Below are 11691 nucleotides of genomic sequence, written 5' to 3' on the forward strand. Positions count from 1 at the left end.
AGTGGGGAGGAGTAGACTGAATCATTATTATTCATTAACTGGAATGCATTTCGCAGAATAGCTGGGCAGGAGCAGGCCAGTGGGCGCCAGCTGGGTGAGCTGAGGTCGGGGATCCAACACCTAGGTGGCAGGATGTGGCGGCTGGCTGGAGAGGGGGACACTGTAGAGTAGGATGGGGGGCACTGGAGGAAGAGAGGAAGGCCTCCCAGTTACCACAGTTCAGGCTGTGCCAGGTCCCACCCCCAGAGGCGGGGCCAGGGCAAAGCCCCGCCAGCCTCAGCTCCATCCCTCCGGGAACCCAGGCGCGGCAGAGCCTGGGCAGCCAGGAGCCCCAGGCTCTGCTGTCTCCACAGAGTGGAGGCACCATGCTCTCACCGGCCCGGACACCAGACGTCTCCAGAAGCCCTGCGGGGCTGGCTGCGGCAACCCCCTGAAACTCGGAGGAAGAGCCCAGGCTGGGCAGCAACACCTGTCTCAACAGCCATGTGAGTGTCTACTCCCCTTCCACCTCCCCCCACCCAGCCCCCAGCAACACCTGGGGACCAAGGCTCCAGGTCCTGAAGCCGCCACTGCACCCAGCCCAGGCCACCAGAGCCTCCAGGGTGTGCCTGTGCGGTCACACAGCCAGCGCGGCCCTAGGAGATCGCCCCTGGGGGCTGCCCCCGCCTCTCTTGCTGCTGTGGTGGAGGTAGGGTGGGGGCTCACTCCAGGAGGGCCGGGAGCTCCAGCAGGAACCAGAGGCCGGGTTTGAAGTAACGGACCCCGAGGTCTCATGGGGTTTAATCAAGTTGACGGTGCAGGGACGACGGGGAACAGAAACTGGAAGGCTGCTGCAGGGGGAGAGATGTCCTGAGTGGAGGACCCTGGGGGAGACTGAGGAAGAGGAAACAGGGGCTGAGGGGAGGGGAAAGGGGTGCAGCGGTGGGGCCTGGCTTGGGGGCCTGGGGGGAACGGAATAGAAGGGGCAGCACCTCCTGAGCTCAGGGCGGCCGCGGGGCCCTGGTCCTCTGATGGGGGGAGGAGGCAGGCGGGAATCCTTTCCTTATTGACTTTAATCCTAGCAACCGCAGCTGCTCCCCTGTTGACAGAAGCAGTTCCCACTGGGCCCAGGACCCCTCCCTTGTCCCCATGATGTGGCCGTGGGTCCAGAGTGCTGGAGGACTGAGAACGTGGAGCCCAGGGAAGGGAAGGACAGGGACTGATCAAAGCCACAGACAGACCAGACCCTGCCCAGCGGCTCCTCTTCCCTCTCCTCTGGGCTCAGCCTCAGCCCCTGGGGTGTGCGGGTGGGGGGTCCTGCTTGCCGCTGGCATCTCCACATTCACTGCCCGCCCTCCCCCTTCCCCCCCAACTCCTCTCCCTCCTCGGGTTCCCAGGAAGGGCCTGTTGCTAGTGTGGTGCGGATGAGTCAAGTTTATGGGCTGGAAGTCCTACCTGGAGGCTGCTCACTGAGCTGTAACCAGCTACCAGGGTGGATAGGGGGAGGGGGTGCAAGAGACAGGGTGCCCCACTTGCTGCCATCCATCACCCTGGCCTCATCACTGACGCCAGTGCTCAGCGAGCCCTGCCCCCGCCTCACTCCTGCCCCCACCCCCCAATCTTTACCAACCCACCATCTCTCAATGCTCTGGTGCCAACCAGGTTGTGAGCATCTGAAGACAGGGTCCCCTCTCCTTGGTCTTAGCACCCACTCCGAGCACCCGGCCCCACCCCGGCCTGAAGGAGGCTCTCCACCGTTGGCTGGCCAGAAGACCACTGCACACCGGCCAGACCCTATCCTCCTCCCTTTTGGCTAATTTAGAGGCCTCGCCAGGTGGAGGCAGGGATGGAGAAAATGCTTTGGGGCTGGGCGAGTCCACCTTTTAGTGTAAACGGAGGCATGAACACAGCTGCCCAGAGAGGGCCTGGCAGATAACAGAAATGGGCCAGGTGGGGACTGTGGGGACCTGTCTGAAGGCAGCCACTGCTCAGCCCCAGCTGGTTGCTACTATACAGGACATGTATTGCCAGACCTGATTTTATTTTATTTTTGCTTTCTGCTGAGGAAGAGTCGCCCTGAGCTAACATCTGTTGCCAATCTTCCTCTTTTCACATGCGAGCCACAGCATGGCCACTGACAGACAAGTGGTGTAGGTCCACGCCAGGGAACCGAACCCCGGCTGCCAAAGTGGAGCACACCAAACTTAACCACTAGGCCACCAGGGTGGGCCCCAGACCTAGCTTTTTGAGAAGCCAAAAATATGAATTAATATGTAAATTTTAATTGGCAATTAATTGAAAAAAATGTGTATCAGCAAACAGGCTACGGCCCACAGTCCACAGGTCTGCAACCTCTGGACTAATGTGCAGCCCCGTCCTGACTCTGGCCGTCCTGCCCTGCCTCCAGGCATCCCGGCTGCTGCTGCTGCGGGCCTCGCTTGCCCCCTGGCCCGAGATGACACCCAACAGCACCACGGAGGCGCTGAGCTCCATTCCCGTGACGGCCCTGGGGTTCTTGCTGGCCCTGGCAAGTCTCATCGTTGCTGCCAACCTGCTCCTGGCCCTGGGCATCGCCACGGACCGCCGCCTGCGCAGCCCGCCCGCCGGCTGCTTCTTCTTGAGCCTGCTGCTGGCCGGGCTGCTCACAGGGCTGGCGCTGCCCATGCTGCCAGGCCTGTGGAGCCAGAGCCGCCGGGGCTACTGGTCCTGCCTCTTCCTCTTCCTGGCTCCCAACTTCTCCTTCCTCTCCCTGCTGGCCAACCTCCTGCTGGTGCACGGGGAGCGCTACATGGCTGTGCTGCGGCCTCTCCGGCCCCGCGGGAGCACGCGGCTGGCCCTGCTCCTCACCTGGGCTGGCCCTCTGCTCTTTGCCAGCCTGCCCGCTCTGGGGTGGAACCACTGGGCCCCCGGGGCTAACTGCAGCTCCCAGGCTGTCTTCTCAGCCCCCTACCTCTACCTTGAAGTCTACGGGCTCCTGCTGCCTGCCGTGGGGGCCACTGCCCTTCTCTCGGCCCGCGTGCTGGTCACTGCCCACCACCAGCTGCGGGACATCCGCCGGCTGGAGCGGGCGGTGTGCCGCGGCGCACCCTCGGCCCTGGCGCGCGCCCTTACCTGGAGGCAGGCCAGGGCACAGGCCGGGGCCACGCTGCTCTTCGGGCTGTGCTGGGGCCCCTACGTGGCCACCCAGCTCCTCTCGGTCCTGGCCTTTGAGCAACGCCCACTGCTGGGTCCTGGAACCCTGCTGTCCCTCATCTCGCTGGGCAGCGCCAGCGCGGCGGCCGTTCCGGTGGCCATGGGGCTGGGTGATCGGCGCTACACAGCCCCCTGGAGGGCGGCTGCCCGGAGGTGGCTACGGGCCCTGCAGGGAAGAGCCTCTCAGGACAGCGCTGGCCCCGGCACCGCCTACCACACCAGCAGCCAAAGCAGCGTGGACCCCGACCTGAACTAGCGGACGGGCCTCTGCTCACTCCTTCTAGAAGCCTCCATCCGTCTCGGCCACCAAGCCCGGCTCCACTGGTCCCCAGCCCCCTACCCCTACTTTACCCCACCCTGACCAAATAAAGCGCCTCCGGCCCAGAGGAATGGGCATCTCGCTCCGTATCTCACCAAGGGAGAGGCAGTGGAAGAGCTTTGCAAAGAACCTAAAACAGACCTGCACCAGGGAGACGCCAGCTCCAGATCAGCGGGCGATCGCAGGCGGGACCACCCTCGGCCCGAGAGAGGATGAGCTGAGCTAGCTCAAAATCCAGCAGATTGGGGGGCGGGGGCCACCCTGCCAGGCCCCTCACTGCTTCCTCCCCTGTCCCAGCGCCACAAACTCCACACACACACTGTCTCTGGGAAGTATATTTTATTTACATTTTTAAAATCTGTAACTAGTATCTCTTCCTCCTTTCCACCCCCCAGAGACTTGGGGAGGGAAAGAACGGGAACCTCAAAGACGCACCCCCATGGCTCACACCAGCAAATGAAAGGGAAAGAGAGGAGGGCTGAACCTCCCTCTGAAGGGTCCGTCAGGTCTGGGGAGGGGAGCGGGGAGGGGCCCAAGGGGGGGCTCTTAAGAGAAGCAAGGGACAGAGAGGGGGGCAAGTCAGTTTGCAGGGGTTGGAAAGTAGTCCAAGGCCCCTCCCCTCCTCTTCCCTGGTACCCTACTGCCTCTGCTGGGGGGGCTCCCTTCACCCCCTCAACACCAGACACAAAGCAGAGGCCGCAGCCACTAGCGGTCAGGTCTCTGCACACAAAATACTTTTGCTTTGTGGTCTCCTGACGTGGTCACCACCAGGGAGGCGTCTCTGTGGACAGAAAGCACAGAGGTTGGAGGGACTGGGGGACCTGGGGCCCTCTGGTGGCCTCCTCCAGCACCTCCTCAATTCTAGATCCCTAAGTGCCTGGCGCTGGCTGACACGCCCACATCAGGTGAACACACTTGCAGCCAGCAACCAGCAAGGGGATCAGAGAAGGAGAGCCATCATATGGGGGAGGCCCCTCAGCCCCGGGACTGAGATGTCGGACCCCAAGTTGGCCACTGTCAACCAGAAGCAACAACTCCCTCAGGCGTCCTGGCATCCCTGCCTCACAGGCCCCAACCAGGCAGTCCCAGCCTCCCTTAGGAATCCCCTCCCACACACCAGGGATCCTGCGGCCCCCACGTGCTACTGCCACCTTAGAGATACACACAGAGACCCCAGCCCTGCCCAACCACTTACTTGCTGAGGGCGAAGTCCAGGATCTCGGCCATGTGGCCCCGATAGTCAGTAAGCAGGCGACCGGTCCGAGCGTCCCAGAGGCGTACGATACCGTCCAGGCTGCAGGTGTACACCACGGCCGTGCCCGCCTCCCACAGCAGCTGCACAATGCCCGACTGCTCGGGGATGACAAGGCCGGCGGGGGTCAGGGGGCGAAGCTGAGAGGCCTCTGTTCCCAACTCTCATGGAGGGAGGGAGCATGGGCCATAGGGAAGACCAAGCAGGAGCCAGGTCTGGGGCAGATGCTCCCAGAGGCCTGGGCTTCCCCATGGCCACAGCTCCAGGCTGCCTGTACCTGATGCTGACACTGGTGCCTGAGGGTCTGCGTAGACAGGTCATAGATGGCCAGGGTCCCATCCAGGTAGCCAACAGCTGCCAGAGGCATCCTGGGCAGAGGAGAGCATCAGAAGGCTCACGGAGGGACCTGGACTCACGTGCCCTTCACTCCATCCTGGTCCCCCGGCCCAGGCCCCATCCCCCAGATCCCCTTCTCGCCCAGTCCCTCTGGCTCCAGGCCGAACGCTGGCTCACACTCACACACTGCAGAAGCCCAGGGACTCCACTGAGTTGGACTCACTCTCCTCCCCTTCTCCCAGGTTGGGCTGGGAGGCCACAGTCTCGGGTCTGAAAACGCCCACCACCTACGAGCCAGGGGAGAGAATCAGAGAAGGGCTGGGAAGCAGTCCTCTAACAGAGAAGAGAGGCGGCGGGGCGAGGAGGGTGAGTGGAGCACAGGAGAAGGCGCAGAGAGCGGAGGGCTTCACGGGCTGCAGTCCTGCTCACCTTGCCAGTGGTGGTACTGACCAGCTTAGCCTGGCAGTCCACAGAGCCAGTGAGGGCCAGACTGCCATCCTGGTTGCTGGCGACACAGGTCAGAGGGCCCTGGTGACCCTCAGTCCCTAGGATGGACAGGGGAGAAGTTAGACTTCATCCTGTCCCCTCCAAGTCCTGCCCCAGCTCTCAGCCCCTTCCCCACGGAGGCCCAGATCAACATTTCCTCCACCTCCGATACCTTTTAGTACGTGGATAGGGCTTCCCTGCTTCAGGTCCCAAATCCTGATGGTGCCATCCTCATAGCCGACCACAGCCCTCTTCCCTAAAGGGCCAGAGGCACAGATGAAGAGAGAAGGACAGACAGCACACTTGGACACCCAGCAAAGGAACAGGGGGGAAGGGGTGCAGAGACAAGAAAACAAGGGAAGACACGCTGCCCCAGGGAACAGCAGAGAAGACCCAGTGCAGCGTGGGAAAGGGGAGCTGCCTGCTCTGGGGCCTAGGAGGCCAGTGCTCCTGAGGGCAGGAGGGAGCGGCTCTCACCATCAGGGAGGACTCGGCCACAGGTGGCTGGGCAGTTGGGACCCTGGAAGGTCTTGCAGTCACCATTCGGGACCTTCCACATCCAGGTGTTGCCGTCAGCTGTGCCCGCCAGTAGGACAGGTGCCCGAGGGTGCCACTCCATCCACTGGGCAGAGAGGAAGGGTCAGCAGGGAGGCCCGTCACCCCACCCCACCTAGGAGCCTGCCCCATGAGCCCCACCAGGCTCTCCCTGCCTCTGAGTCAGCGGGGACATTCCAGGTAACAGAGACATTCCTGCTCCACCTTGCAAGTGCGCCGGCGCAGAGCGGGCTTGGTCTGGTACAGGTGGCACTGGACCCGCAAGCTCACATCCCCTACCCAGGGACCCACAGAGCTGAATCCCCCTCTGATGATCTCACCTCCAGATCGCCTGCTTCAAAGGACCAGACCTCCTCCTTGGTGTCCACCTGCCACACTTTCAAGAGGCCACTCATGTCCCCTGTGGCCACTAGGGTAGAGTCGTGGCTGAAACCAGCACAAGTCACAGAGTCTTTATGGCCTGCAAGGAACAGTGGGCAGAAAGAGAAGAGAACATCAGGGGACCTCGTGCTGGGGGCACATGACCAGGTCTCTGGCCCCAGAAAGGACCAGCTGGGAAAAAAAGAAGGGCGGGTACCAGCAGAACAGATGACCAAACTCACTGCCACTCCAGGAACCAACACCCCAGCTCTCTCCAGGGGAGGCAATGCTGGCCTCCCATCAACCATGCATAGCCTAGCCTGATGGCTTAGCCCTGCTGTCCACTCCGCACCCCTGCTTGAAACACCCACAGTCTCCTCTCTGTCCAAATACTCCTTCGCCAGTGTCGCCTCCTCTCAGGCCTTTTCCAGACTCCCCTGTGCCCACGACAGACTACGATATTCTTCTTTGGGGCAAATGGGCCCAGAAGAGGGCTGGCAAAACGGGGGTCAATAAATGGCTGCTGGGTGTACCACCACTGCAGGCCAGCCCCCTAAGACCTCCCACGGGACACGACCTCACCTGGGGCCCCTCACCTGCACACTCAAAGAGCAGCTCCCCATCGCTGAGCCTCCACACGAAGGCTTTGTCATCTTCACCCCCTGTCACTGCCAAGGTGTTGGTCTTGGGGTCCAGGCTCACACAAAACACAGATGCTGTCCCAAGAGACATTCCATGAGTAAGGGTACAGGGCTCCCACCTAGGATCTCTCCTTCGGGACCTTCAGGAAACCCACCCCCTTCCACCCAAAGCAACATGTCTTTCCTCCTGGAAAAGAAGGGTGCATCTAAGTTCTTCTAAGTTTCAAGCATCATGTTGTTGGAGAAATCCCTCCCCAAGCTTGCCCAGCTCCAATCCTTCTCCAGGCAGGTCACCCTATGGTGCTGCTCCCGTCAGCCCCCACACTGATGCTGTGGTCAAGAGAATACATGGGCAGGGCTTACAGTTCTCAGCATGAGATGCCACCAGCTGGGTACCAACTGAGTGAGGAGAGCATCACGCTACTGGTTCCTTATTAAGAGCTAATATGTGAGAAGGTTATATACAATATGCTCAAAAAGGTACGAGCACATCCAATTTACACAAAGTAACTTTTGCCAAAGGTAACTTTTAAAAAGAAAACTAAGACCCAGAGAGATTAATAAAGATCATAAATGGGTAAGAAGCAAGGTAGGATTTGAAGCCAGGTGTCTCAACCGGCTCCAGGGGCCAAGCTCTCCCCCTTGCATCATACTGCCCCTACCTGTAGCTCCCCCAGGGCCAGGCCGGCATTTCCCACCTCCACGCCCCTCAGTATGCTCTGCACACAGCAGAAGTCTGCTGCTCAGATGCCCGCCGGGACTGAGTGTGTGACAGGTCTCAGAGCCCTACCTGAGTGCAATGCAAAGGTGACCTCACTATCGTCGGGGCCCTCCATGCTGCCGACCACCCCTTCCTGGGGTTCCAGAACCCAGCCCTCCTCGTTGCCCTCTTCCTCTTCTTCCTCTTCCTCAAAGTCTACATCTTCCATCTCCTGGGCCAAATCATCTGCTTTGGGGAGAGGATGAAAAGATGGGGCTGGCGGGTAAGTAAGAGGGGTGGGGAGAAGTGCGGGGAGGCCGGAGGCTGGGGTGGGTCATGTGGCGAGAGTAAGGTGGGTCAGACCGATGGCGTGAAGGGGGGCGAGAGGCGGCAGAGACGAAGGGGGCTGTGGGGCAGAGGACAGGAGAGGTCTGAGCACCTGGGGTTGGCCAGAGACCGTGTGAGAAGAGAGGACCGAGGGGATGACGGGAAGGGGGTGTGTGAGGGGAAGGGCCAGAGGAGGCGTCGGGGGAACCCCCACCCCGGCCAGGCCCGAGAACTGAGTATGGAGGTGGGGGGAGAGGAGAAGGGCGAAGGAGGTCGGTAGGAATGACCGGTGAGTGTGGGGGGGGCGGGGGGAGGAGCAGGGGTCAGAGGCCAGGGGTGAGCGCCTCCTGTCCCGTGGCCTGATGAGCGGCAGTTCTCACCCGGGTCCGGTGGACCAGGATCCAGTTCCACCACCTCGATAATCTCTTCATCACCATGGAAGCTTAGGGTCTCCAGTGGGGGGGTGTCCGCGGCGGCCCCGCTTTCCGATTCGGACTCCATGCGGCGCAAGCGGCAGATCCACTTCTCTGGGCCCAAACGCCTCCCAAAGTCAGCTCTGCGCGACGACGCGGAACTCGAGCCCCTCCTCCCGAGAGGAAGTGGGCGTAGGCAGGAAGAGTGACGGCCGCTCGGCCAATAGAAAAGGGGGTTGACTGGCTGACTAACCAATCGCAGGGAAGAGTTGGGAGAAGGGGGCGGGGCGTGGCGGGAGAACCTAAACTCCGCCTGGCCTGACTCCGCCTCCAACAGGAGGGAAACAAGAGAGCGTGCGCGCCTCCGGGGTCTCCTGGGAAGAGTAGTTCTCCCGGGTCTGCTCCGCGGGCTTCTGGGAGTTGTAGTTTCTAGTCTGTAGGCAGGACGGAAGGAGCAGGGCAGGCCCCTTACGCAAACTACAATTCCCGGCGGGGAGCGCGGTGAAGGGGGGTGGGACCTGAACATGGCGGCGGTGGTAGCTGCTACGGCGCTGAAGGGCCGGGGGGCGAGAAATGCCCGCGTCCTCCAGGGTAAGGAAAGGGACCCCGGGGAGGGCAGGACTGCAGAGGATCCCCTTTTTTTCACATCCCGCCCGGCGATAGCAGGAGGTCAGGGCTGTCGATTCCTGCCCGCCCCCCCTGCAGGATCGTAAAGAGTCTGGGGCTAAAAGATGCTCTCTAGAGGTCACCCAGTCCATCCCCCTGCCTTCGGGTTACACGACGCCTTTGGGGTCTTGCTGCGAGAGGGAGCCCCAAGGAAGCCTTTTAGACTCCCGCGCTCCAGGTGTTTCACACTCACCGCAGTGCAGAGGAAAGAGCCCGGGGCTTCTGGAGGCTTGGGTTCTAGCCCCAGATAATTGGCAGTTTGACCTTGGGCGAAGCATTCGTCTCTCGGGGCTTCAGTTTCCTCTTCTATAAAATGAAGGGATGGAGTAGACTATCTTTAAGCGCCCTTCCAGTGCTAACATTCTGCAGTTTGAAAACCTTTTCTCGGATTTCCTTCCAACGGCTCATGTGAGCCTCACTGCGGTCCTTCACATCCTGTCGTCTGAGGAGATGAAGAACAGCGAAGCTCGCTCTCCTGACACCGGGTGATGAGCCCGCAGTGACGTGGAAGTGGCTTCCAGAGGTGCCACCTCGATGGCGATTTTCCCACTTCCCTTTGGCTTCTCTGTGGCGCTTGTTACTCCGAATTGCAGTCACTCCCCTTCCTCAGATCGCAACCACTCTTCCCCGGGCTTTCATCTCATCCTCTCTTACTGACCTTCCTTCCCTCCATCCATCCACAGGGATTCTCTCAGGAGCCACAGCGAACAAGGCTTCGCAGAACAGGCCCCGGGCGCTGCAAAGCCACAGCTCCCCGGAGTGCAAGGAGGAGCCGGAGCCCCTGTCCCCGGAGCTGGAATACATTCCCAGAAAAAGGGGCAAGAACCCCATGAAAGCTGTGGGACTAGCCTGGTGAGTTTTAACTAAACCTTTGCCCACCGATGGGGAGTGGCACCAGGGGAGGGCGGGACCCAGAAACTTCTCCAAGTTTCAGGTGGTGAGCTGAATCCAAGGTTGTCGGGACAGAATTGTTGGGTGGGCGGACTGAAATCGCAGAGGAATGGGACAGGGGAGGGGGGAGAGTATGTGGAATTGGAGCGAGTGCGTTTTCTGTGGAGGAAACTGAGTTAATCTGATTCCGATCCCTGGCTTCATCCTCTCTTTTGGGAGCTTGGGGTGAGACCCAATTGAGATCTTTAATTGAGATAATTAATTGAGGTCATGCGAGATTATATTAGTTGTGTAGTAGCACCTAGAAGATGTTCAGTACATCGTTATTTGGATCTGACTCCGACCTTAATACATATTATTGATCAATATTCAAGGGAAAGGAGGTGGAAATTAACATTTTTTACCAGCACCTGAGGTGTGCCAGTACTTGACGGTGTAATGTTTTAGTCTCTCTGGGATAAATGTTACATCCCCCTTTCACAGAGGAGGGAACTGAGGCTCAGAGCTGGGATTCTCACCAGGTCTTGTGACTCCATGCCCTTTCCCCCACACCACAGTGCCTCCCAAGTCGTGGTTACTGAGATTAAGAAGAGGAGTCTGGGAGGGGGTGTGGGCAGGTTAGACAGAAGGAAACTTCGCCAAGACTTGGAGATGGGAAAAGGGTGGGCTGGCTGGAGAATCATGCTCAGTCGGTGTGGCAGGATTGCAGGGCTCACGTTGAGGAGCGGCAGACTATGGGGGAAAGGAATGAAGAGGTGGGCAGAGACCCAACCACACTGGGCCTCTTGGGCTGTGCCTAGGAGTTTGGACTCGGCCAGGAAGTGATGAAGAGCTGTTACAGGGTTTTGAGCAGGGCAGCAGCAGGATCTGATTTGCGTGGGGCCCTCCAGCAAGCCAGGGTGGAGGCTGAATAGACACAAGAGGTATTGCAGTGTTGATGCGATTGGTGAAGGTAGAATGAGATTCCCCTAGCTCCTCTGGCTCAGGCTTGGCCCCTCCCCAAACCCCATGCACATCTCCCACCCCTAGGGCCATCGGCTTCCCCTGTGGTATCCTCCTCTTCATCCTCACCAAGCGGGAAGTGGACAAGGACCGTTTGAAGCAGATGAAGGCTCGGCAGAACATGCGGGCATCCAACACGGGCGAGTATGAGAGCCAGAGGTTCAGGGCCTCCTCCCAGCCCGCCCCATCTCCTGAAGCTGGGTCCGGGCTGCAGGCCTGAGGAACGCTGCAGCCCTCTCCTAGACTGTCTTGACTGTGGCTTCCGGACTGTGGAGTCCTTTGGGTTTGGCCATGATTCTGGTCCTTGCCTCTGCAGTCCACCAGAGGGCGCGTGAAGCCCAGGCTGCTGCCAGTGCCTGCCCCTCCCCTCCAGAGAAGCCAGCCAAAGGCAAATAAAGTTGAGTGTGTGAGTGGCAAGGAACCAGGACTGGGTTTGTGAATCCCTTGGGATGGGAGGGGCAGAGGGTGGGGTTGGTTACTCATGTGTGCTCCCTCTCACAGAAGCCCTCAGTGTTCTTAGCTGGGTGGCTGGGGAAACCACTGAGACTTAAGCACAAGCCTAGGCTCGTGCC

The 11691-nt window shown here is 60.3% G+C and overlaps 3 protein-coding genes across 4 annotated transcripts; 2 read left to right on the top strand and 1 right to left on the bottom strand.

The window, feature by feature from the left end:
• Window positions 1-315: 315 nt before the first annotated feature.
• On the top strand, window positions 316-3817 carry GPBAR1 (G protein-coupled bile acid receptor 1). The gene has a single exon (XM_058532975.1). The coding sequence runs from the start codon at window positions 2342-2344 to the stop codon at window positions 3425-3427; it is 1086 nt and encodes a 361-aa protein (XP_058388958.1). The 5' UTR covers window positions 316-2341; the 3' UTR covers window positions 3428-3817.
• On the bottom strand, window positions 3815-8703 carry AAMP (angio associated migratory cell protein). Of its 2 annotated transcripts, none has more exons than XM_058532971.1 (11): window positions 8528-8703; window positions 7911-8069; window positions 7076-7195; window positions 6440-6579; window positions 6042-6186; window positions 5737-5820; window positions 5508-5623; window positions 5262-5365; window positions 5020-5110; window positions 4686-4840; window positions 3815-4271 (listed from the first exon to the last, which is right to left on the bottom strand). In XM_058532971.1, exons 1-11 carry the CDS (start codon window positions 8646-8648, stop codon window positions 4196-4198), a joined length of 1311 nt encoding a protein of 436 aa, XP_058388954.1. In that variant the 5' UTR covers window positions 8649-8703; the 3' UTR covers window positions 3815-4195. The 2 variants fall into 2 exon arrangements, with proteins under 2 accessions (XP_058388954.1, XP_058388955.1); XM_058532972.1 differs by having other exon boundaries at window positions 7911-8066; window positions 8528-8702.
• Window positions 8704-9049: 346 nt separating this feature from the next.
• Window positions 9050-11532, top strand: PNKD (PNKD metallo-beta-lactamase domain containing). Its single transcript, XM_058532983.1, has 3 exons — window positions 9050-9151; window positions 9910-10078; window positions 11147-11532. Exons 1-3 carry the CDS (start codon window positions 9085-9087, stop codon window positions 11337-11339), a joined length of 429 nt encoding a protein of 142 aa, XP_058388966.1. The 5' UTR covers window positions 9050-9084; the 3' UTR covers window positions 11340-11532.
• The last annotated feature ends 159 nt before the right edge of the window (window positions 11533-11691 follow it).

The sequence above is a fragment of the Diceros bicornis genome, chromosome 37 (assembly GCF_020826845.1).
Source record: "Diceros bicornis minor isolate mBicDic1 chromosome 37, mDicBic1.mat.cur, whole genome shotgun sequence".
Classification (NCBI taxonomy): Eukaryota; Metazoa; Chordata; class Mammalia; order Perissodactyla; family Rhinocerotidae; genus Diceros; species Diceros bicornis.

Excerpts from the sequence above, each read along its gene's own strand:
- PNKD (XM_058532983.1), top strand. The coding sequence starts at position 9,085 with ATGGCGGCGGTGGTAGCTGCTACGGCGCTGAAGGGCCGGGGGGCGAGA. Across the intron at positions 9,152-9,909 it reads AAATGCCCGCGTCCTCCAGG|GGATTCTCTCAGGAGCCACA; the intron begins GTAAGGAAAGGG and ends ATCCATCCACAG. Across the intron at positions 10,079-11,146 it reads AAAGCTGTGGGACTAGCCTG|GGCCATCGGCTTCCCCTGTG; the intron begins GTGAGTTTTAAC and ends TCCCACCCCTAG.
- GPBAR1 (XM_058532975.1), top strand. The coding sequence starts at position 2,342 with ATGTGCAGCCCCGTCCTGACTCTGGCCGTCCTGCCCTGCCTCCAGGCA.
- AAMP (XM_058532971.1), bottom strand. The coding sequence starts at position 8,648 with ATGGAGTCCGAATCGGAAAGCGGGGCCGCCGCGGACACCCCCCCACTG. Across the intron at positions 7,196-7,910 it reads CACCTTTGCATTGCACTCAG|CATCTGTGTTTTGTGTGAGC; the intron begins GTAGGGCTCTGA and ends CTCTTGGGACAG. Across the intron at positions 4,272-4,685 it reads CTGGACTTCGCCCTCAGCAA|AGACGCCTCCCTGGTGGTGA; the intron begins GTAAGTGGTTGG and ends TTCTGTCCACAG.